The following is a 25,795-nucleotide window of genomic DNA, read 5'->3' on the forward strand; positions in this document are numbered from 1 at the left end:
ATGTGAAGGAGAATTTCCTAATTACTAGAGCTGCCTGAGAAATGGGGTGGCTGGTGTGTGCCAGCAGGGGTCAGGACTGATGAAGGGGAATTTCAGTACTGAGTGGGGATTTAAAGGAGCTGAACTTGAACTCCAAGAATCTGTAATTCTAGAAATGTCTCCATGGCCAAAAATAGCTCATTATTGATCTTCTTCGACTGAAATTTCTCATTTCCTTTGGGCTTTTAAAGCATTCAGTTCTTTCTCTAGGTTAGAAGCCTTCGTTTCTCTGAGGCTGCTGCTGTTAAATTACACATGCCTGTGGGGAAAGGACGACAGTAAAACATGATCAGTTTTTAACAACTTAATGTGACTTCCTTTTTAAATTAATTACAACTAATACTGTGTTTCCTAGAGTATGTTAAATTTAAAAGGGGAAAAAGGGTCATTTTGGCAAATAGGTTTGGGAAATTCTGGGCTAAAACAAATTAAACAGGACCCTTCACATAGGTCTGGAGAGCCTTTACTATGCTAATTTACCCTGGGAATCTGTGAGAAGAGGGATGAGGAACCTAGCTAGAGCATTGCCAAGATTCCTTTAACCACAGCCCTTTTTTCAAAGAGGATATCCTGTAGCATATATTAAAGCTGCCATTTATTGAACTTAATGCAATGTGTTTTGCATAAATGAACTCATATAACATTTACCAAGACACTGAGATGGACATTATTATCCCTATTTCAAAGATGACAAAACTAAGGGTAGCGAGTGACTTGCTAGTAAGTTGCTGAGCCACTAAGACTAAGCAGTAAGACTCCATGCTTAACCATCCACTCTTCTGCCTCTCAAGGTGGCTGCAGCCTTCCTTGGGAACTAGTCAGATGGCCCTAAGAGCCCTGCTGGTCCTGAGTCACTCAGCTCAGGTGTCCTCCTGCCTTCAGCTGCCTGACTGAAGCTCTTGGACTTACTGGGACTCTACTTCTCCCACTTCCAGTTTCACCTAATACCCAGCATTTACTGTATCATGCACAGCTACTGTACTTCAGCTACAGCGAGAACTGAAGGGACTCCGGGGAGGGTGAGCTCTCTCTGGGACAGGAGCAGTGAGGAAAGGGTCAGGAATGAGGAGCCCTTAAGCTGGCTCTAAATCATGGGCAGGGTTTGGAGTGGCTGAAAGGCAAGGCATTAACATTTCAGATAGAGAATGGCAGAGAATTCCATGTAAGAATGAATGTGGCAAATAGAATAGGAGGGAACTTTCCAACTCACTCGATGAGGCCAGGTTACCCTAATACCAAAACCAGGAAAAGACAAAAAAAGAAAACTACAGATCACTCTCCCTTATGAATATAGACATAAAAATCCTAAACAAAATACTAGCAAACTGAATTCAGCAACACATTAAAAGGATCATACACCACTATCAAGTGGGATTTATCCCAGTAGTACGAGGTTAATTTAACATACAAAAATCAATCAATATAATGCACCATATTAATTTAAAAAAAGACAAAAGACACATGATCATCCCAATAGAAGCAGAAAAAGCCTTTGACAAAAATCTAACACCCTTTCATGATAAAAACACTCAAATAGAACAGAAGGAAACGTCTTTAGCTTGATAAAGTACATCTACAAAAAATTCAGAGTTAATATTATACTTAATGGTAAGAATGAATGTGTTCCCCTTAAGATTAGGAATAAGACAAGGATGTTTATTCAATACTGTATTGTAACATAGTATAGGTCATAGCTAGGACAATTAGGCAAGAAAAAAATCAATTAGTCTAATAAACAAGGTTGATTAAGGTTGCAGGATACAACACTGAAGTTTTGTATTTCTGTTGTATTTCTGTGCACTTCTAATGAATAATCCAAAAGTGAATTTATGAAAATAATTTTATTTATAATAGCATCAAAAGGAATAAAATACTTAGGAATAAATTTAACAAAAGTATAAGACTTATGCACTGGAAATGACAAAATATAATTGAAAGAAATTAAAGATCTAAATAGATGGAAAGACATCCCATATATATGGATTGGAAAACTTAATATTGTTAAGATGGCGATACTCCCTAAACTGATCTTCAGATTCAGTGCAATTCTTATCAAAATCCTATCTGCCTTTTCTGCAGACGCAGACATTGGCAAGTGTGTCCTAAAATTCATATGGAAATTCAAGGGACCCAGAATAGCCAAAACAACCTTGGAGGGCTCACACTTCCTGAATTAAAAACTTGCTACAAAGCTACAGTAATCTAAACAAGATGGTACTGGCATAAGGATAGCTATGAGGTGTGATAAAAAAAATACAGTAAATGTTTAAATTAAAAAAAAAAACCTTTTACAGTAGAAGACACATTGCCATTAATCCCCCTCAAAATACTCCCCCTCGCTTCTAACACACTTATCCCATCATTCTTGCCACTTTCTGAAGCAATTTTGGAAGTCCCCTTTCATGAGCATCTTTAGTTGAACTGTCGTGGCTGCCTCAATGTCCTGAATCGATTCAAAACATTTACCTTTCATGGTCATTTAGACTTTGGGGAAGAGCCAGAAGTCACATGGTGCCAGATCTGGTGAATAGGTGGATGAGGACAAATCATAATATTTTTATTTGACAGAAATTGCTGTACCAGAAGCAATGTGTGACAAGGAGCCTTTCCGTTATGATCACAAAATACAGTGAATGCTGCTGCCAAGTGCCATCCAACAAAATGGCAGGGATCTTCAATACAGGAAGCAGCTCATCGAACCTTAGTAACAGTGTGTGACAAGTTTCAACTTGTTCAGTGCAGTCAGTTGGGTGTGAGCTATGGTTGAGAGAAGCTGTGTTTTGAAGTGTACTATAAATCATCCTCCATTATGACACTATGCCATGTCACACATCGCTCTGGTACATGGCAATTTCTATCAAATAAAAATATTATGGTGTGTCCTCAACCACCTTATTCACCAGATCTCGTACTGTGTGACTTCTGGCTCTTCCCCAAAGTCAAAATGATTCAGGACATTGAGGAAGCCACGACAGTATGACTAAAGACATAAAAGAGGACTTCCAGAACTGCTTCAGAAAGTGGCAAGAATGATGGGATAAGTATGTTTGAAGTGATGGAGAGTATTTTGAGGGGGATTAATGGCAATGTGTCTTTTACTGTAATAAATATTTTTTATTTAAACATTCACTGTATTGTTTGATCACACCTCATATATACATCCATGGATTTGAATTCAAAGACCAGAAATAAACCCTTATATTTGTGGTCAGTTAATTTTCAGTAACAGTGCCAAGACAATTCAATAAGTAAAGAATAACCTTCTCAACAAATGATGCTGGACAATGGATAGCCACATGCAAAAGAATAAAGTTGGACCCCTTCTACCATTTACAAAAATGAATTCAAAATGGATAACAGATCTAAATGGGAGAGCTAAAACTATAAAACTTTTGGAAGAAAACAAAGGAGTAAATCCATGACCTTGGATTAGGCAATGATTTCTTAGGTACCAAAAAACACAAGTGACAAAAGAAAAAATCGATAAATTGGATTTCATCAAAAATAACTTTTGTGCTACAAATGATGCCATCAAGAAAGTGAATAAGCAATCCTCAGAATGGAAGAAAACATTTACATATCACTTATCTGATAAGACTTATATTCAGAATAAGTAAAGAATTTTATGACTCATTATAAAAAAAACAAAATAAAGAAAAAGAAAGCAATTATTAAAATGGGCAAAGAATTTGAATATACATTTCTCCAGAGATATAAAAATGTCCACTAACATATGAAAACACACTTGGCTCAACATCGTTAGCCATCAGAGAAATGTAAGTCAAAACCAGAATGAGGTATCACTTCACATCTATTATGAAGGCTACGATATAAAAGACATAAATCACAAGCGGTGAGGAGGATGAGCAATTGGAAACCTCATGCATGCCTGGTGGGAATATAAAATGCTACAGTCACCTTGAAAAACAATTTGACAGTTCCTCAAAATGTTAAACACAGAATTACCATATGACCCACCAATTCCACTCCTAGATACATACCCAAAAGAAATGAAAGCATATGTCCACACAAAAACTTGTACGCAAATGTTCATAGCAGCATTTTCACAATGCACAAAAAGTTGGAACAGTCCTCTCTGTCTTCTCTGCCCTGGGTGGAGCTCTCCTGCCACAGCCCCTCATCCCCTGAAAATATATGCGTGCACCAAGTTTGTCTCCACCCCCTCCTTGGTCAGGAGCACCTCTCAGCTGCTGAGCCAATCGCTCTCTGCAGTGGTGCTGAAACGACCTGAGACACTGACAGATGAGGGCCTCAGCAGCTTGGCAGCCCATATACCCTGACCTCACCTATTTCTGGATGCAACTTTCAAACCAGAGCCATTTCAAGGGACACAGACACAGCAGCCAAGTTCATTGGGGCTGTAATTGGGACTGTGTTTGGGAGCCTCATCATTGGTTATGCCAGGAACCATGCTCTGAGGCAACAGTTCCTCTACGCCATTTTGGGTTTTGCCCTCTCGGAGGCCAAGGGGCTCTTTTGCCTGATGGTGGCCTTTCTCATCCTCTTTGCCACGTGAAGGAGCCATCTGTACCTCCCATAGTTCTTTCTCCCATATCTGCTCTGCCCTGTATGTTCCTTTTTTTACACCGCCCCAAGCAGCCTGATGAAAGTGGTTGGCTCAGGGCTTGACAGAGGGAAGACAAATAAATACTGTATTAATGAGAAAAAGAAAAAGTTGAAACAATCCAAATGACCATCAAAAGATGAAGGATCAATACAATGTGATGGATCGCCACACGATGGAATATTATTTGGGAATAAAAAAGAATGAAATATTGATCTCTGTTGTGACATGAATAAACTGAAAATATTATGCTAATTGAAAGAAGTCAGTGAAAAAAGACTACCTATTGTGTAATTCCATTTATACAAAATATCCAAATAGACAAATCCATAGAGACAGAAAGATTAGTGGTTGCCAGGCACGGAGTAGGGTTGGGAGTGACTGTTAATGGGTATGGGGGTTTTTTGGGGGGTGATAAAAGTCTCCTAAACTTAGGTGGTAGTGATGGTACAAGTATATTCTGTGAATATATAAAAATCATTTAAATGTACCCTTTAAAAGGTTGGATTTTATGGTATGTGAATTATATCTCAATAAAGATTTTTTTTAAAGGAATGCAGGTGGAATTGGAAAGGTCATATCTGACTGAGGTGATAAGTTCATGTTGGCAGAGGAGAGTAGAGGCTTGTTTTCCTCCCTCAAATCCCTAAAATAGGAGGTAGAAATGGGGTGGAACAGAAAGGGATCATTCTGAAGTAGGACATCACTGCAGAGTAGAGCAGGCTAGCTTGGAAGGGTGAGCTCATGTTTGCTCAAGGGCATTGAGCCCCTGCATTGGAGGGTGCAGGCATTTCAATGGGAGAGAGGAGATGGGGAAAGAGACACAGTCATGTTTGAAACTGCCTACTTCAATTATATGTCTGTGGTTGACACCATGCACGCCTCCAATTCCCCCTCCCCCAAAGCTAATGTAAACCCTACTCTCTATTTATATGATACCCTTATTCAGTAGACACACACACACACACACACACACACACACACACACACACACACACACACCAATGTTAAAGGTTTAAGATGACTTTTAGTCCTGATCCAACACCTTCACTTTACAGATGGGGAAACTGAGGCTCAAAGAGATCACAGTGCTGTTAGTGTTAGAAGCGTGACTAGAATCCAAGTCAGCTGACGTGGCACATGGTGATCCTTTTGTCTGGAACAATCCCATCCCTCATCCTTACCTCCTTCACCCAGCTCGTGCCTCTTCATCCTTCATTTTTCTGAACAACTGTACCTTTCCCAGCTTCTCAGACCCCCTCAGCCTAGATCAGACCCCCCTGCCATTGTTCTCACAACTTCCTCTGTCTTTCCGTAAGGGTAGGCCTGTGTGGATGCCTTCCCCTGTGCCTCCAGCCTCAAGAACCGTGCCTGGCACATAGCAGGTGTTCAGTGATTATTCATTTAATGAACAAGTATATGAATATTGATCTTTTTACCATGCTGACTCTTCCCACTGGACAAGTCAACGTTCGTCTGATTTATCCTGCATTTTCTTATCATGGCAAAAGAGTACTGCCATCCCTCTGACCTGCTAGAAAAGGAAAACTACAGAGTTGGTGTGATGTAATTAATAAACTTACAGTGACTCTCAGGCTCCCTGATTACCAGTGTGTGACTTGCTGCTTTTTAGAAGATGAAGTCAGGAAAGACTTATTATTTTACTTGATCATTTATCCTCTATCTGTAGGAGCCTGGGATGTATTGACATTGAACAGGGACTATCAAAGAGGTACAAAAACCATCAAATGAATGAAAATTAGGGACTAAGCAGGAGAATTAATGAAGCTGAGCTGAATATGTCTGGGGGTAGGTGGTGGGGAGAATGAGTCAGTTACAGTGATCGTTGGAAATACAGCATGTGGGAGAGAACAGACCAGGAGCCAGGGTCCTCTTGTGAATGCAGGTGCTTTCACTCAAGATCTGTGTGCCCTTAGCCAAGCCAGCCCCTTCACCTGTTACACGGAGATGCTGTCTCTCAGGATTATTATGAGGATAAAAAAAAATGCATATGACGTTATACTATCTGCTCTAACATAGTATTTTACAAATGCAGGGTGATATTATTACTGAGACAAAGAGGACGTTGATAACTAGTTTTCTATTTCCAGAGCATAGACCAAGACTCAGTCTATTCAGATGATTGGTTTCTCCAGGTGGGGCAACTGAGGAGTGGAAGAGATAGCATGGAAGCCTTACAGGGTTTAGAGGCAAATTGGATTCCTCATCCTGTGAGATGTAGACACAGGACTGGGCCAAGGGACTGGAGTAGGTAAACCTTTGACTTCCAGTTCTAAGTGTCTTGGTTTTAAGATTCCAAACTTTCCTCTAATTCTTTGAATTTTTCATGACGTATCTTGTTTCTGTTGTAATTATGAGGTAATTGGGTACTCTGTAGTCCATTGAGTGCCATATATTTTCATAGAATACCCAAGTCAGGGATGAACCTCCAAGATGCCACACAAAATTTAATTTGATTCCACTCTCTAGTTTGTTGGATGAGGATAGTTAATTGCTCTTTAGCATTTCATTTGAATGAGACTCACGGATCTGTTTAGGAAGAAAACTGCTGATCAATTGCAATTGCCCCTGTTGTCATGGAAACAAGCTGCAATGGGACTATAATTATATTTCTTTATTCCTGAAGTGAATCCCTAATCATTGCTATGGCAATTACCCAATATCTGTGGTCCCAAATTACATGATGCTTTTCCAAAAAAGACAAAGGATGAGGAGGAGGAGGGCTGGCCTGAGACATGTGTTGACTGTGCAGCTGCAGAAAGCTTCTCTTTTTTTGGGTGGGGAGAATTTCCCTCTGTAGGCTCCAAGGTTAGATGATGTCAGTGGGTCTTAAAATGTGCCCAGTGCTTAGAGTAGTGACTAGAGGCTGTATCGGGTAGGATGATTTCAGCTGTAACAAAACACAGCTACTAATATCAACAATAGAAATATGTTATCTGATATAGCTGAAAGTCTGGAGGACTTTCCAAGTTCCAAAGAAGCAACATCATCAAGCTCCAGTCTGATTCCACTTTTTCTTATCCTCAGGGAGTAGGCTTCCCAGACTTGTCCCCTTATAACACCAGGATGGTTTGCCACAGGTCCAGGTGTCACATGCAGTTGACCATCCCTATCTTGTGTCATGCTCTGCAAATGAGGAAAACTTTCCCAGAAATGCCTCCACCAGCAAACTTTCCCTACTTTTGCATTGTCCCTTTCACACCAGACCCTGCTGCAGACAGTAATTCCAGATAACACAACTTAAAATGGAGATGGCTCTTCTTGACTCCTCCCTACTCTCCTTAGTACTAAGTGTATAGTGGGCAAGAGATGCAATAGCATGACTTCCGGGCTAACTTATTTTTGCTTTGCTTCTCACCTTCTCTCTCTACTGTGACCTTCCAGTTCCCTGAGCTCCGGCCACACGTCATCAGTCACCCTCTGTCTGATCTCTATCACATCTGCTGATAAGCATGAGCATAGGGCATTGGACCTGGGCCTGGGTATCCCAGTTGCATGGGGTGTGGCATCCTTTGCTCTCAGGAAGCAGCACATGCCACCAAGAAAGAAAGGCAGGGCCGGCTGAGTGGCTCAGTTGGTTAAGAGCTCACTCAAGAGTTTGAGCTCTGAGCAACAGCGGTTTGATTCCCGGCCCGAGCTGAGCAGCTGCTGAGCTGCCAACCGGTAGCAGGATGGCTCAGCTTAAAAAAAAGAAAGAAAGAAAGAAAGAAAGAAAGAAAGGCAGTCTCTTGGAAGAGAAGTAGAATAAAAAAACAGAAGTACAAAGAGTTGTCCATCCATATGGGCTAGGTTGGAAAGGAGAATCAAGACACAGATCCAAAGGCATAGTGTGTTGGCTATTTTTGGTAAATGAGCTGTTAGCATCAGTTCCCCTTCTCAACAGCACCCTGATTTCCTTTCAGGGAACCGAGTTTGCCTCACTGAAGGCATCTCTGATAGGACATAATGCCTGCTTCCTGTGACAGAAGCTAAAAGGACCACTTCCTCTCCCCTGCAGCCTGACATGAGCACATGACCTAGCCTGGCCAGTCTTTCTCTCCTGGGCTTTGGCTTGGCAGGTGGGTCAAAGATGTAAGGGGTACAACTGTGAGAGCCTTCTGTACCCAGGCTCTTCCTGCACCGTGATGGTTGCTGTGCGTCCTGATGCCTGGACTGCTATAGTTCTCATCAATCCTGCCTTTTTTTTAAGCCTTGTCACTAGCTTCTTTGGTTCTTTGAACCCCTGCTGCTCTAGTAAATTTACTTTTACATAGTTTCTGTTGCTTGTGACTAAGAACTGTAACTGACACAAAATGAAACCAGGAAATGTTGATGAGAGGGAGGTTTGAAATAGAAGGCGGGAAGCGAAGCCTGGAGCAATTCCCTGGTTTGAGTTGTGGAGGGGGCTCAGAAGCAACCTTTATAAAAGAGACGTTGAACATCCTTCTGACTTGCCCATCCACTGGCTCCTCAGAGCTTTCCACGTGGCCTTCTGTTTAGGCCTAACCTACCCGAAATATACCCAGATTGGAAAATATTCCCCTCCTCCCATCAAGCTGTTTGCATCATGCTTTCCATTCTCTCAATGACCTCTCCATAGGAAACACATCTAATTAACTATCCTACAATATTAATCATTTACTAATCCATTGAAAAAATTTCCTCCAGATTTTATTGCATAGAGGACTTTGGGAGAAGCAAAGATAATAGATGTGATCCCTGCCCTCATGCAACTCATAGTGCTATGGTGGGGATAAGATGGTGCCGTTATTATTGGAATCACAGCTGTGTAGCACTTTACACTACACAAAGCATTTCTATTTTCTCTCTCATTTAAGGCTTGATTATAGTAACAGTAACATGAAACAGCAAGAGATACATGCACATCTTTTCAGTGAGAGAAAAGATCTCTTTCTTCCAGGCAAGCAGGAAAGGCTGTGTGGGGTTAAGATTTGAGCTGGACCTTGAAGGGTGAATAGGACCTGAACTGAGAAATTGGCAGTGGGCCATGGAGAAGAAGAGCCAATGCAATGAATGACAGAGCCCAGAGAGGATATTTGGGGAACTGAGTGGTTGGGTTTGCCTTAATAGGGTGTTTGAAGGAGGGCGACATTGGATGATGATGGGTAACGCTTACATAAGCACTTACACTGTTCTGAATGCTTTACGTATCATAACTCATTTAATCCTAACAAAAACTTCATGAGGTAGTTCCTCTTGTCATCCCCATTTACAGATAAGGAAACCGAGGCACCTAGAGGTTTAGTGACTTGCCCAGCGTCGTTTAGAGCCCCATCGTGAGGAGCCTTAAGTGTTAATCAACAATTGCAGCTTCATCTGGTAAGATTTTGGCAAAAGGGAGCCACCGGAGGGTTCTGAGCTGGTGAATTAACAGCTTTAAGATTGACAAATGGTTTGAAAGAGGGCAGAACTGAAGAGGACTTCAGTTGGAGATCATTTGCAGATGTCAATCATGTTACAGTAGGCTGGAGGTAAAACCAAGGCAACAGTGACAGTGATACACTCATTGGCCCTTCAACTGCCCTCAGCAATCCCTCTACTTATTTCTGAGGTTTCCCACTCATGTCTCTAAGAACAAATTTTCTGAGCCTCCACTGCCTTCCTGGCTCAGAGGTGAGAACATCATGCCAGCAACTGACTCTAAAATGGTGCAGGAAAGCAAAAAATTCTTCATACTACGCCTGCATTGTTTATATAAGTCTGAAACGGTCTTAAAATAATAATAAAAATAAGACCTTCTCCTGAGCAAAGCTTAAAATGCGTGAACTTGATATTGCTTTGGCATGGTCATTAGCATAATAATGCAATCCCTATATCACAGCAGAGTACAATAACCCATCCAGGCCTCAGATGAGTTTCCTGAAACCATTCACAACTTTAAGGCCCTTCAAAACATCCCTGTATTTTTGCCTCTGTGTTGCCAAAGTGTGCCCAAGAGTACATTAAGAGTATATTATTTATTCTTAAGTAGCTGCTTAGAGCTTCTAGGTAGATTTATGACAGCCAAGCCAGCTGTCTCTGGGTAAGTGAGAGGGAGGTGATGTAGGGGAGAAACAACGATGTCTCTTTCCTCCTGTCCTTCCAGCGTCATAATGACTGAGACCCAAGGGCTTAAATGTAATAAGGTGGAGGTAGAAGAGGACCCCCTAAGCCACTCCAAGTTGATCTTAGTGCTGATACAACACACCTTCTCTTAGAATGAGACGCCTCTGGTTTCCAGTTAATAGGGCCTGTTTGTGGTATTTAAACCTTCCGGGGTGGGGGTGGGGATGGGGGTAGGGGTGGAAGCCAGGGGCCGTTGCTCTGCGAATCGGACACCAGGATCAGTTTTTCAAGCATTCCACCTCAGAATTTCCCATGACCTTAGGCAAACATGAAGGAATTCTCTCCTTCTTCTTCCTCCCTCTTCTCATTTCCCCTTCCTCCCGCCTCCTCTCTCCTCCTTTTCTTCTTTCTCCTCATTTTCCTTCCCCTCTCCTCCCCCTTTTTATTTTGTCCAATAGTCTCTGCTAATCTTTATAGATAGTGACTGTTTAATTTGGGTAGAGGATATGGAAGGAATGTCAAATCTTTGGTGTGAAATGAGGACTTTATGGCACACCTACTTTTTCAGCCATGTCTACACATAGTTGTAATGTTACAGTCATACATTTTTTTTAAATCCTGATGAATACACCAATGTTCGTAACAGCATTATTCACAACAGCCAAAAGGTAGAAACCACCCAAATATCCATCAACAGATGAATAATGCATAAACGAAATGTGCTGTACACATATACAATGGAATGTACAACGGAATATTATTCACCCTTAATCGGGAATGAAATTCTGAAACATGCTACAACATGGATGAACCTTGAGGACGTTATGCTAAGTGAAATAAGCCAGACCACAAAAGGACAAATACATGATTCCACTTCTATGAGGTACATGGAATAGTCAAAATCATTGCGATAGAAAGGAGAATAATGGTTACCAGTGGCTGAGGGAAGGGAAAATGAAGAGTTATTGTTGAATGAGTATGGAGTTTCAGTTTGGGATGATGGGTGGTGGTAATAGTTGTATAACAATATGAATGTACTTAATGGCACTAAACTGTATACTTAAAAATGGTTAAGTGGTAAATTTTGTTATATATATTTTACCACAATAAAAATATCTCAGTCCATATTATATAAATATAAAAAAAATTCATGGATGCTGGCATCCTATTTGGTATCCACAGATTCGGTATTTAAGTGGTAAAATTGGTTCACCTTCTTCTGTATAAGGTTTGCAGTTGTGGGTGAACTAGGACTCTGTTAATGTAACTGTCTTGTCATGTCCAGCATCTTTGTTTCCAAAGAAATCCAAACATCTACTAACACTGTGGTAAAAGGGAAAGACTGTCAACAAGTCAGGAGCCTGAGCTCTGGTTTCAGTTCTGTCTTGATCAAGTCTCTCGCTTCACCTAACTGGACCTTGTCTTGGTCCGTAATGATTCATGCCATGGACTCTGTGATCACAGAGGGCCACAGAATCAGCAGTGACTGGGGGCTGTGTGACACCTGACATGGGTCATAGCTGATGCTGCTCTGGATTAGCAGTTCCTCCCCTTTTCTGCTCATTTCCATGAAGAGACCTCCTAGAGATGTAGAGAGCCGCAATCTGGGCCCCCAGCACAGTCACAGAGCATGGACAGGCAGAACAAGTGCAGGCTTAAAGTGGGTCCAGGAGCACAGGAGTTGCAGTCCTGTTCACTGACTTCTACATTGTTTTTGAAGGATTTCTGAATGTGAAAGGACAAATGATACTAAGGTCTTCTGTACTGCACTTTCCCCCTAACCTCAATCTGACCTCATTTATAAAATAAATATAGCACTGGGGCTGAGGGATGATGGTAACAAAGAAATAGGAATTCTGAGAGCTTTGTGGGAAATCCTGATAAGTTTGGTTTTATTCATGTTGAATTTGCAGAGCCAGTGGGGTACTCAAATAGCAGGGTCCACTAGGTACCTGGAGACACATGGGTAGAAGAAGAGACTAGTAGTATTGGAGTCAAATAGAGTTAAGTGACTGTTAAAGCCAGAAGAGTAGCCTCAGGCTGTTCTACCATCTACGCCTTTGAAAAGACAGCCACTTGAGTCAGTGAAGAGTTAAGGGAAAACCAAACGCTGATCTCCCTGGGCTGATTAGAAGCCCCTGATTAAATGTTTAGAATCCAAACCTCTCTGCCAACAACAGTAATGTCAATGACAACAACTCAGCCAGAATAGAAATATAGAAACAAGAGTTATAATATCTCAGCTGTGTCCCCTTCTAGCCATAAGGACCCAGGAACTTAGGCTGCTTGGACTTTTGAGTCCAAGGGACCGTTTTCTGGCCTCTTTAAGTGATGTCTGTGATTCTCCTCTAAGCTTATGAAAACTGTCCCTCAGAGAGCAGTGTTCTAAATTTCCCAAGTGAGCTTCTGTTCATCTCCTTCTAGAGCTTGCTTTTATCACATATGCTTGCATTCAACTTTAGATCTTGTTTAAATTAATATTACTATGAAATGACGGTATTGACAATCTTCCCAGAGTAAATTTAAACTCTGCTGATTTTAGAGGCCTTCATACATCTCTTCTCATGCCCAAGAGGCTGCTCTGTGTTCTTGGCATCAAGAGAAAAAGTTCCCATACAGCAAGCTCTGTTTCTTCCATTTGAACAGATAAGACTCTGAGGAAAAGTTGCAGCATTGAGGCTCAGAGGCCCCTCACCTCTTGGCTCACTCATAATAAAAGGAAGGGGGAGGATTGGCCTGGTTTGCAATCAATTGTGAAAGATCTTTAAATGTCAAGAATAAAGAAGTACAGATGAACTCTGCTAAGGTACAATTTGTGGTGAATTGCTCCTCCACCTCCCAATCATATAATTCATAGTTCCCAGCTGGTTAAGGACATCGATTCCACCAAGCTCTTTGTTTGTAAGAACAGTTTCAAACTGAGATCTCCACATGCGGGCTGTTCACTTTCAATTCCAGCCCTGCCTCAAACTCTGGAACTTTGGGCAACGTTTTTTATCCATGCTTTGTCTCAGCTTCCCCTTTAGAGAACAGGAAATAACCTATTTTGTAGATTTATTTGGAGCCAGAACTGGTAACTATGATTACCAAAAATTTTAATTAGCCAAATTGACAAGGATTTAATGTTAATTTACATTATGTAAATAGAATTATTTAGACGAGATTGTCCATTCATGTAACTAATAAACCAATTACCATTCTCCTCCACTGTTTCTTCTCAGAGCTTTAAAATGGGGCAAAAACCAGGTACAAGAAGAAAATGCTTTTGGTCACTTTGAAAAGTGACCATATCCATAAGTAGGTTCTGGCATGTAGAAACGTAATAAATAGCAAAAAGTTAATTACTTCCACTTATGGCTGTGATGAAATAGCTTGTAGCAAATGATTGCTCCCACCAAGAACAACTAGAAATATGGATAGAATATTAAAACAAAGACCATCTTTTTGAAGGCATCAGATTGCTGCTGAGGCACCAGATGTGAGCAGCGAGGTCCTGGAGAGAAGGGAAAGCCCACTGAGTTGAGCCCACCTTTCTGCATACTGCTTCTCTCCTGTGGGCATTAGTTGACTCTTGGTGTAGGGCAAGAGCCCTAACAGGCTGACGGTGGCTGCCAGGAGGAGAAGGCAGCAGAGCTGTAAGCCATTCATGGGATCAGGAACACAAAAACTAGAGTTTGAGGCTGCCCAGACAGCCAGGACTTGAGGGACTAAAACCCCTAAGAGAAGAGAAGCCCAGAAGAATGAGCATAAATCTAGGCAACAATTTTCCTTTTGAGGCATTTGTTGAACTCTAACAGGGATAGAGGCTGAAAAATAAGGCAGAGTTTGGGGCAGTCTGGGGTGCTAGAAAGACAAAAAGTGGGGTTTCAGACCCACGAAGGAGGAGGACCTTAGGAAATGACCCAGGTTCTTCGTTGAGACTCCAGGAGGCCTATACCTTAGAAGTGGGGAGCAAAGCAGAGGGAGTCTGAGTCTTACAAAGATTGCTAACCAACCATGATCAGCTCAGTCCCTGATTGGACTGAGGTCATTGGATTGAGGTCAGCTAGTGGAGCCAGTGAATCCTCTCAGGAGGGAGAGAACCCAGCCTCTACAATTTTTTATGCATGATATGTAGAATTCAATTAAAAAAAAAACTTACTAGGCAGTTAAGAAACAGGCTGTGAGGAAAATAATATAATACATGCCGTGAGTGGCCGTCCAGAGGCCGGCGACCCATCTGCCTCACCCGAGAAGAGCACAATGATAATACCAACATGGGCCAGTGAAGCAACGTCCTCTGAAGAACAAAAGGACAGCAACTTGTCTGTTCCCCTCCCCTGATTTCCCAGCACTGTTCCCCTCCCCCAATTCCCCAATAAAATCTTAAAAAAAAAAAGAAAGAAAAGAAGATAATACAAATAGACCCAAAGGGGACTATGATATTGCAGTTTCAGACAGAGACTTAAATAATTGTGGTTAATATATTCAACAAAACAGGTAGCAAGATGGAGAATTTCACCAAAGAACTAGAATCTACTAAAAAGAATTAAAGGGAAATTCTAGATCTGAAAAACACTACTGAAATTAAGAACTCAGTAGATGGTTTTAACAGCAGATGGCACAACTAAAGAGAATTAAATGAGCTGAAGGCTAAGTCAGTAGAAAAATGCAGACAGAATCATATTGAATAAAAAGAATGGCAGATACAGAAAACAGCATAAAGACATATGACTCATGGTGAAAAGTTCTAACATTGGAGAAACAGAGGGAGAATAGTGGAAAAATGGGTCAGAAGCAATATTTGAAGAGGTAATGGCTAAGAATTTTCCAAAATTGATAAAAGAGACCAAGCCATAGGTTTAAGAAGTATCATGTACCCTCAGCTGGGTAAGTCACATCAACTTACAACTGCTGAAAACAAAAGACAAAAAAAATCTTAAAATCAGTTATAAATAGAATACACTGCCTGTCTTCTCAAACAAGCAGTATTGTAATCTACAAAAATTCTATAAGTAACATCATAAGTTAACAGTAAAATTGAAAACTTTCTTGCTCAGTTTTGGAACATGACAAAGTCTACCATCACCACTTCTATTCAGCTTTGTATGAAGACTCTAGCCAATGCACTGTGGCAAAAAAAAAAAGAAAGTAAAATTAAAAATGAATAAATGAAACTTTTCTTTGTCACAGGCAACCTGATCATATACATAGAAAGACCAAATAAGCCAATTTGTAAGATCAATATCTAAAAATCAGTTGTATTTTAATATTCTACCAATAAACAATTAAAAATAAAAATTTTAACCTATATACAGTAGATTCAGAAACATCAAATATGTAGAAATAAATCTATCAAAATAGGTGTAAGACCTCTACACACAAAACTACAAAACCTTGAGAAGATAAAGAGGATCTAAATAAATGAAGGGATAGCCAATGTTCATAGATTAAAAGACTGAATATTGTAAATGTGTCAGTTATCCCCAAATTTATTTATAGATCCAGTGCTATCACAAAAGCAATCCTAGGAGTGTGTTAGAGTGTGGTGTGTGTGTGTGTGTGTGTGTGTGTGTGTGTGTGTGTGTGTGTGTGTGAATTTATGTAGAATTGCAAAGAGACTTGAAAAAAATCAAAGCTAGAGAACTTTACTAGATACCAAACACTCAGTAAAAAGCTATAGTAATTAAGACAGTGCAGGATTATTACTAAAAGTATAGACAAGTAGACCAATGGAACAGAGACCAGAAACATATTCACATATATACAGATATATGACAACTCACTCACTGTCTTCAAGCCTTATTTTCCTCATCTATAAAATTGACTTAGTAATAGTGCCTACCACATAAGGCTTAAATATTATATGTGTGTATCAAAAAGATTTCAATATTAAAGAGGTTAGCACATATGCAAGGTACATGGCAAATACTTGATAAAATTTAGCTAGTATTAATATTATCCCTGTGACTAACACTATTAATAATTATTACTACTACCACTATTATTATTACTGTTCACTTTCTCTATTTTAAAATATGATCATCTGAAATTGGGGAATGGGTGAACATCAAATCCTGGTTGGCAACAAGGAACATTTGGAGCAACAGAAGAGCAGGCGAGTGTCGATTCTTAGCCTATCTGGAAAAAAGAATGGGAACAGTTCATGCTTTAGTCAAGACTGACTTAGAAACTGGAAGGGAACTTGGCATAGCGCTGGTGTATCATGTACAGACACCTGTAAGACACTAGTAAGCATATTAAGCATCTAAAATGGACTTGTGCATATATGTGTTTGTGTGACTCTCTGAGAGCCTGTTTTGTATATAAGTCATTTGTAAAACCACTGTGTAGAAATGGAGTCAGTTACCTCTTCTCGCATCTGGATCATAGCCAGGAATCCTACAGAGACGTTCAGACAGAAGAATATTAAAAGGTTTGAGTCCACAACTTGGAATGAAAAGTTTATTTCACAGCACCTTCTAGGTGAACCTAGAAGTTCATCTTGTAGCATAGGTCACAGATTCTCTGAGGACAGGGACATAATGATATGTTTCATTTCCCTCTATATTCATATTTGTATCCTAAAATAATGCCCCGTATTTCATACAGTGGGTTGCTGCTCTGTGGCAGCTTGTGTTATTTAGCCAAAGGCTTACCCATTATTCTACCTGTGTAGTGTCTTCAATCTGCCGGTATTCCAGCCCTCATGTCATTTGCATCCTGTCTTCCCCTCCCACTGACGCACCCATACTCCAGTTCACTCATGGGAGGGAATACTCTAAGAAAGACCTTCCACCATTTTAAAACACTTCACCTAGCTAGCATGGGATTGTATTCAACAGATCTGAATTCAGTTTCTTACTCTACTACTTCTATTTGGGTGACTTTAGATGAGGTTATTTACCCCCTGAGTTTCATCTGCAACAAGATGTTGGTGATGAGGTAATGAAAGTAAAAGTCAGCATAGTGTTTTCATCAAAGTAAGGGGTGGTGGTGGTGGTGGTGGTGGTGGTGGTGATGATGATGATTTTTTTTTTTTGCATAAAATCACACAACCAGGAGGCTCACATCTAAGACTTTTGTTTCTTAACTTCGTATGCTTTTTTACCATGCTGCCTGTAATTTGGCAAATTTATGTAATTTGGTACTTGCTCTTCCCAACTAAATGTGGTTGGGACCCTGCCCACTACATTTCTGTATTCAGCTCAGAGGCACCAGGTGGGGCCCCTTTCTGGGGAGGGGAGAGAAGTGGAGCTCTCTCCCCCCTGGGGTGCTGCCCCTGTGCCTGGCATCATAGAAGTGTGCTGCCTTGCCTTACAGAGGGTGTGCGATTCTGCCTGCCCTGTGAACAGCCTGGATGTGTATTCCTTTGCCAGAGATAAATTAGTTTCCAATATACAATATGGAAGAGTTGGCTTCTTCAGTGCACCCTGCCTATCCCTCACCGTCAGGTAGAATTCTGGACTTCTTTGAAGTCCAACCCTTCAACTGAAAAGCGTTTATTTCGGGGTACCTACCACCTATAAGTTTCTCAATGTGCATGACGCCTGTCAGAATTGCCCTAACACATTTCTTCCCCCTTTCTCTGAATTCCTTAAGAGCCTCACCAAAGAGAATCTTCATTCCTTTGGTCCCTATCGGCAATTCTAGTCCTTGTCAAGTCTTTGTTTTAGATATACATGTCTTCTGATTTGATCATAATTTGAAAGAAAGAAGCTCTCGCCTCTTCCAGATCTGCCTGTTCCTTAAAAAGTGCAAGTTGACAAGATTTACTGGGATAAAACTAAAAGTGACAGCTCGTCAGGAGAAAGGCTCCTCCAGTAAAAATGTCTGTAGTGCCTTCTGTCCTGGGTCTTTTACAAATAAATAACTGTCTGTGTTCTCAGTGAGTGGCTCTAAAATGTTGTTGTGTTGGAGACATGCTCCCTTCTTCCTGTCTCCCCAGGTACTTGGCTGACCCATAGCAGGAGAGGGCACAGTGCTGGAGGAGACGGGCTGGGGGTGGGGTCCCCCGGGACCAGGAGGAGCAGGAAGCTGAATTGCCAAAAGAAATTTTATCATCCTAATAAAACGAAGCACATGATTTGCATTCCAGGTCCTTCAACTATTCAATGGGAACGCGGGCGTTTTCCCATGACAGTATTTTTATCCCTGATGGGGGAGCAGAAAGTGAGCAGACAGTTCAAGCAATGTCACAGGACAACATCCTGGGCAAAGTCAAAACTCTTCAGGTAAGACAGCTTGAGATTGGAGAGTTAGAGCCACAGGAGGGGACCCGGCTACTAACGAAAGTGGGAAAAACCCCCCTCAGCTTGGCCTTGAGTAATGGATTGGGAGGTCCAGGGGAAGCTCCTGGTGAGAATTTTTGCTTTTTTGAAACTGACTCAGTTTTCTAAGCCTTCTGTCCACCTGTGAGAGGTACAGTTGCCACCACTGTACCCACCTTCATAATAACCCCCACCTCCTTTTCTCTCACATTGTTCCCTGGTTTTTAAGTGGACATCATGAGGACAAGTACCCAAAAGAAGCTGCCTGATTTGCATGGGAAGAAAGAGTCCTTGACCTTAACTTTTGGCCATAATCTCCCAAGTACAGGGTTGACTGTCAACTGAGGGTTTGCACAGCATGTGTCCTCTTTCCAAGTCCCCATACTTGGACAGTGAATGGCGAGACTCCAATTTTGTTGTGTTTATAAGTCTGCCCCCCCCCCCCGAGTCACCTTATCTCAGAGGAATACCATGAAGCTCTTAAACCTGCCCCCCTGTTCACGCTGCAAAATTGGGCAGTTTTCCTACATGAAACTGACTCCTTAATAATGAAAATACAGTTGATCCTTGAACAATATGGGTTTGAGCTGCACGGGTCCACTTATGTGCGGATTTTTTGCAATAAATACTGTAAATGTATTTTCTCTTATGATTTTCTTAATAACATTTTCTTTTCTCTAGTTTATTGTAACAAATCAATATTTAATACCTATAACATACAAAATATGTGTTAATCGATTGTTTATATTACTGGTAAGGCTACCTCAACAGTAGTTAAGTTTTGAGGGAGTCAAAAGTTATATGTGGCTTTTTCAACTGTGTGTGTGTGTGTTTGGGGGCAGTGGGGTGGTCAGTGCCCCTAACCCTGCATTGTTCAAGAGTCAACTGTATAATAAATAAAATAATTCTTCACTAAATGTGATTGAAATAATGGGGAGTCCAGGAAAAGCAGAGGAGCTGACTGTGTCGTCTGCCCAACTGCATGAAAGAATTCACTCCCCCGACAGAAGTGCCTAAGTTGGTACTTCCTTGAAACAGGAGTGCCTGGAGACAATCCATATTATGAACGTGGGGACTCTGGTTTGCTGGTTTCCATCTGTCTGTAAGTCTCCAACAATGAATGAATGAGTGAATAAATGAGCAAAAAAAGGAACAGCTGGCTTGAGTAGCTACTGACATGATGAAGCCTTGTACTCAAAGAAAATTTTTTATTTTCTTGAAATGTTCTTGTTTCTACTGAACATTAGCTGCATATTTCATGATCGGTGTTTGGTTACATATTCTGCGCACACACTCAGCTGAATATAACATATGGCAAGTGAGGAAATAGGCAAAACCCTGGAGCCACACCCAAACCTACCTAGATCTGCCTACAGCCAAAGGCCATAGTCCTGCCCTCAGAGCTTAACCTGGGCGCGTCCTTCAAATTCCAGCATTTCCTAACCAGGTTGCTTTCTTGGCTCTTGCTGGTTGTGCTGGTCCACATTTTATAGACTCAGAAGAAAAAAATCAAGCTGTCACTTCTCCTAGATTGAAAAAAACAGAAGGATGGTGATGGCCAAAGAAAACCTTGACACTCCCCACCCCCACCCCCACTTCTACCTTTCCTTCTTGGAAGTCTTTTGATTCCTGGAATATTATTCCTAAGAAGTTCTGGACCCCCTGGCTCATAATATCCCCTTTCTAAGAGGAGTGACTTAACAGATTTCAGTCCACGAAAACAGCTGTATTTTATGAGGGCTTTCTAGGAGTTCTTTAAAAATTAAATAACAGTTCATTGTCTTAAATGATATCTGCTATGTAACATCACAACACATGCCACTGCCATGCCAAGACGTGGCTTTGGAGTTGTAAATGACACATAATTCTGCAGTATTGAAAACATAGAAACCATAAAAATATGTAACTGCCTATTATTCCTATTAGCAGTAAGGCACAATTTTAAAGAACCTGACCTCATAATTAATAAAATGTAAAACAACCAACTTCTCTGAAGCAAAAAGTCTATTAACACAGGAAGAGAGATGTGAATAAAGCAGAATAACTATCTATTTTGAGTGCTCTCTTTTGACAATATCTACTCATACGAGGTTTTCCTAATTTTGCTTCTGCTGTATGGATTCACAAGCTTCCTTACAGCTCTATAGTTATGTTTTTTAAAAATAAAAGGTTTTGCTGTTCGCGGAGGAAAATGGAAACCATTATTTTAGAAAATGTGATTATTAGATTGACATAAGATATAACTGTATCACCCCCCCAAAAGACTGTGCTTTATTTTTCAGTCGACTAAGCAGTATGTTCCTGGTAAGTCATAGAAATAGTAGTTAACTTTATTAAATTGCATGAATGCTTTGCATTTTTCCATGACAACATTATGCTGGTATTGATGCTTAGTAAGCAGCATAAAAGACTGCCTCTCGTAGACTCCAGCATGGAATGAGGGTGTTTAGTTACGTCAGAGGCATGTATGTTTTTTCATGTCTAAAATTGTCTTTGTGTATCTGTGTATATTTATCTGAAAAAGAGAGGGAGAGAAAAGTAATGGATAGCTCCTATTTGACAGTAAATGTCCTGGCAAGCTGATTAGCCTCCATTATTAAGACATTCTTTTGAAATGAGATTTCTACTGGAATGCCATTAAAAAAAAAAAGCCATTTTTCTCCGACTTAGGAAACTTCCCAGTCCGTAGAAACACACAGAAGATTGCCTGTAGTGACAGCATTTGGAAAGGTTGCCCTCTTGTGGTCACATGTTTTCATCTCAGCCAAAACTGTCATTTGCACCCGCGGCTGATAGTATCTCTACAGGATGCGGAATGAATGAAGACAGCATAAAGAAGCCTACGCTTTTCTGAATAAAATGAATCTACCCCCCTATGAAAATTTCTGTGGCAAAAGACTAAAACTTTAAAAGAAAAAAATTGTTGCTTCTTAATATAAAAATACATGCATATATGGAGAATACATTTTAATACGTGGGACAGGTATAGGGACAAAAACAGTGGTGTCCTTTTTGAGGACTCTATACCTAATAGTTGTTCTTGGCCAGTGGGTAAAATAAGGCAGGCGTCTGCCGCCACCTGAATGTGTGGCCTCGGATAAAGTCATTTAACCTCTCTGACCTTCATGGTCCCCATCTGAAAACTAAGAGCATGTATGTGAGGGATGACCCTAAAGGCCCCTCCAGTTCTGAAAATCTGCCATCTATACAAAACCACTGTTCACCTGGTATAGCACAGAGTGGCTCTGTAAGCTATGCACTTTGTTGCATTTGGACTACAATGACCTTGATGCTCTCCCCTGCTACCGAGAACACAGATCAGGGAGGTGCCTGTTTATTTTAGATCAGACCAGGTGTGACATGTCTACCAACTAATGGTAAAACTCAGGAAACACCACAGTCTAAGCCTGAAGGTAATTTTTAGAATTATGCCACACTTTTGTCAGGAAATGCTTAGCCTATTAGTCCACAGACTAGCTCAGAAAGGAGAACCTCCATCCTCGTAGCTACTGTCTTCTGCTGGGCTGGATTTCACTTAAAAATGCCCAAGTGTCATACGTTTGAGGATTTTGACACCTCATGCAGCTGTCGAGGACACAAAGAATAAATACCTTCTCTTAGGCCACTTCTTCATAGAGCATATTGTATGCTTTTGCTTTTGCATTAAAAAAAATCATTTTAACTATGGGAATGTCTGTAGTTCACTCGAGAAACAGTATCTTTCTTTTGCCACTGTTTTTCTTACATACATGGTCTGAAGAATGAAAAAAATCTAGGGAACTCTAAACACTGGCAGTGTGAGAGCTGCAGAATATGATATGCTTGGAATTTCCACACTGTAAAAAAAAACACCTCATAAATATGGATGTACATTCCTATAACATCATTTCCCAACATTCCATATTACAACAAAATGGCCCAATTTGAATGAATAAAATATAGTCCTTTTTAGCTCACATTCCAGTCTCAACAGTAACACCATTCATAGCCACAGGCAACATGGACTCTAGTGTAGGCACAGCTTTCCACTCTCCTCTTTGGTTTTAATTGCAGTGTGTATAAAGAGCCACGGGTATTTAAAAAAAGAAAAGTGGAGGGAATGGTGGTAGTTTTCTTTGAAAACTTAAGGGCAAGCTCACAGCCTTCTGTTTTTCAGTGATTGCTTATATCAAGGCTCTTTTTATGACAATGCTTGAATAGTGGGCAGAATTAAAGTCACAAAAAAAGCCACATTTATCCCTGTATTCAGTTCACGCAACACCTGAGCTTGCCAAATAGGTTTTAGCATGAACGTTTTAATTGTCAATAAATCACACAAAGTGTGGTGACAGCCCAGTCTTCGAGTCAGCTAAAGGAAGCATGTGGAGCAGGAACTGCAGAGAAGGGGAAATGTGCCGGTGCAAGAGCTTTCACCTCCAGAGCCTGAGCATCAGTGGCCGTGGCCTGGTACCCCAAGTCCGGCCTGGCCTTGTTTCACTGACTCATTTCTGGCAGCCGCAGGGCATGTCGGTGAAGGCAATCCTTCGTTTGGCAGCCCTATCCCTAACCGGGCTGTCATTTCTCTGATGACCTGGGTTCTCCCTTCCTCCATCCCACTTCCTCCTGGTAAGCTCCCCAGCCACCAGCCTGGATTTATTTTCTCTGGAGGGAACTTAAATCGGCTGCGTTTAGGAGATGCACGTTGTCATCCTCAGGGGCTGTAACAGCGTGTGTTTCTTTTGCCGGGAGGAACATATCTGTGACAAAATCAGCCCTTTGTTGTATGTATACATTCTCCCTCTCTCCCTCTCCCTCCTTTTCCCTCTCCTCCCCAGCTCCAACCTTCAGCTGCTGTGCCTGCAGGGCTCTTGTGACTCCTGCTCTCCGTGCATTTCCTCTGACCCTGCAGCTTCCTCTCCTCCCCTGGCTTCTCTTCTTTAACACTTGACTTCATTTCCTAACACGACTCTTTCCGTTTCCCCGCTTTGCCCCGTGTACTTTACTTCTCCTGTTCTCATCCCCCTTTCTTTTCTTCCATTTTCTCTTCTTTTCCACTGGGAGCCCTGATAGTCATCCCATCTTTGGAATTTATTTCAGCCTAGACTCTGATTACATTTTGCCACACTCTTTTTTTGTCCCAAGCATCAGGGTAGACCAACATCAGTATTCTAAAAAGGGCCCTAATGAACATACTCACATCAACATACTCATTCTTTTTTGTGATGGTGGCAAAAATCCTAACTAAATGGCATTGTAGTATTAGGCCAGTTTCTGCTTGGAAGCTCATTAAAGAATTATTCTTTTCATTGTAAGTAGAAGAAACCCCCTCATTTAGTCATTCAGGAGCATTAGTAAATAGCAGAGCCCCAACAGGAGGTCCCAGCTCTTGGTCAGTATGCGTAGAGAAGCTATAACTGGTCAACCAAAGGCTGGGCTGGGAGTCCCAGACACAGGAACCATTCCCACCTCTTCTGCCCGGGTTCCCATCCCTCCCTCTCCTATAGGACAACACCGTGAGACGGGCCTATGACTTTGTTACACCATGTCCTCTTGTCTAACTCCATCGGCTATTCTAACTGTGTCTGCTTATTGAGCTGCTTAGAGTAGTTACTAACTGCTGCTTCCTGCTAAACTTGTTTTTAGAAGATATTGTTTTTCAGTCTTCTCCTCCCCAAAACCCTTTTAGGCTGCTCAAGCTGTACTTGACTGGCTGGACTCGGGCTTTTGATGTGCGCGCCTGCCCTTGGTGCCAGGGGAGCCAGGCTCAGGCTGAAATACCAGCAGATCAAATACAAGTCCTTGTCTTTCTGTGCTCCTGACTTGGCATGCTGGGGTGCCCGTGGGGTGCGGGGAGGAGAGTCTTGGGCTCATCTCGTTCATGTCTCTGCAATCTCACCATCCACCAAGCGAGGCCAGTGGGGAGCTGGGTGCAGGTGGGTGGATTTGGTACCCTTGAGTTTAGAGGAGGAAGGGGCATTTTCCTTGAGGGGTCCCTCTGCCAGGGCACTTCAGTAAGGTATAAAAAATGCTGCACCATGTCTTTATTCCTGCCCCTGTATGAAGGAAATGTGATGTCAGATTTGTGAAAACTAGTGGAGTGCAATGCAAATAACACTGAATGTGGTTTTAGAAGACCTAGATTCAGATTCCTTTGGGGCCACTTTTTCTTCCCATAAGCTTGGGCCAGTCACCTCTCCCTACTGTACCTCCAACTTTTTTGCAAAGTGAGAGATTAGACTATATGATTGCTAAGGCTCTTTGCAGCTCTGTGGGATTAAATATTAGCCAGATTAAAGATAAATATCAGATAATGTAGTCTCTTTTTTTTTGAGGCATAAAAGAATTATGAAACCCAAGTACCTAGATCCAGAGCAGTAGGTCTCAGCCAGAGGTAATTTTACCACCCAAGGGACATTGGGCAATGTCTGGAGACATTTTCAGTTGTCTCGACTGTGGGAAAAGGGATTGCTACTGGCACCTAGTTAGTGTCCAGAGGCCATGGGTGCTGCCAAACACCCTGTAATGCACAGAACAGCTCCCCACAACAAAGAATTATCTGGCCCAAAATGTCAATAGTGCCGAGGTTGAGAAAACCTGATCTCAATCAAGGTAGTAGGTCGTTTGTATAATATACTCAATTTAGTAGCCTTTCAGAATGTCATAGCATACTTCTTTTTTTTTCTGAATGTCCTTCATTTTCTCTATCACAGCCCATTAAATATTTTTCCCCTTCTTTAGCTATTGTGTGTATGTATTTTTCTTCAGGGAATATATATTTCCTTTTCTAATCTGACTTTTCTCTAATTCAAATACTATTTTTCTTCCTAATTTCTGCTCCCTGGTTTTCCCTCCCTCCTCCCTATCCTTTTGGCTACCA

At 41.3% G+C, this 25,795-nt stretch overlaps 1 protein-coding gene and 1 pseudogene across 6 annotated transcripts in view; both read left to right on the plus strand.

The window, feature by feature from the left end:
- CRACD (capping protein inhibiting regulator of actin dynamics) overlaps window positions 1–25,795 on the plus strand; it is a 136,118-nt gene that overhangs the window by 87,147 nt on the left and 23,176 nt on the right. For 3 of the 6 annotated variants that reach the window (XM_019664383.1, XM_019664384.1, XM_019664379.1), the window contains exon 3: window positions 18,768–18,903. The exons of 1 other annotated variant lie outside the window; for it this stretch is intronic. In XM_019664383.1, the coding sequence (XP_019519928.1) occupies window positions 18,784–18,903 (120 nt within the window). In that variant the 5' untranslated portion in view covers window positions 18,768–18,783. Of the gene's footprint in view, window positions 1–18,767; window positions 18,904–21,202; window positions 21,244–25,795 lie in introns of those variants that run through there. 2 more of the 6 variants (XM_019664381.1, XM_019664380.1) reach the window with 2 other exon arrangements.
- On the plus strand, window positions 4,086–4,576 carry LOC109394360 (ATP synthase F(0) complex subunit C2, mitochondrial pseudogene; annotated as a pseudogene).

This window comes from Hipposideros armiger, unplaced genomic scaffold (assembly GCF_001890085.2).
Source record: "Hipposideros armiger isolate ML-2016 unplaced genomic scaffold, ASM189008v1 scaffold_420, whole genome shotgun sequence".
Lineage (NCBI taxonomy): Eukaryota > Metazoa > Chordata > Mammalia > Chiroptera > Hipposideridae > Hipposideros > Hipposideros armiger.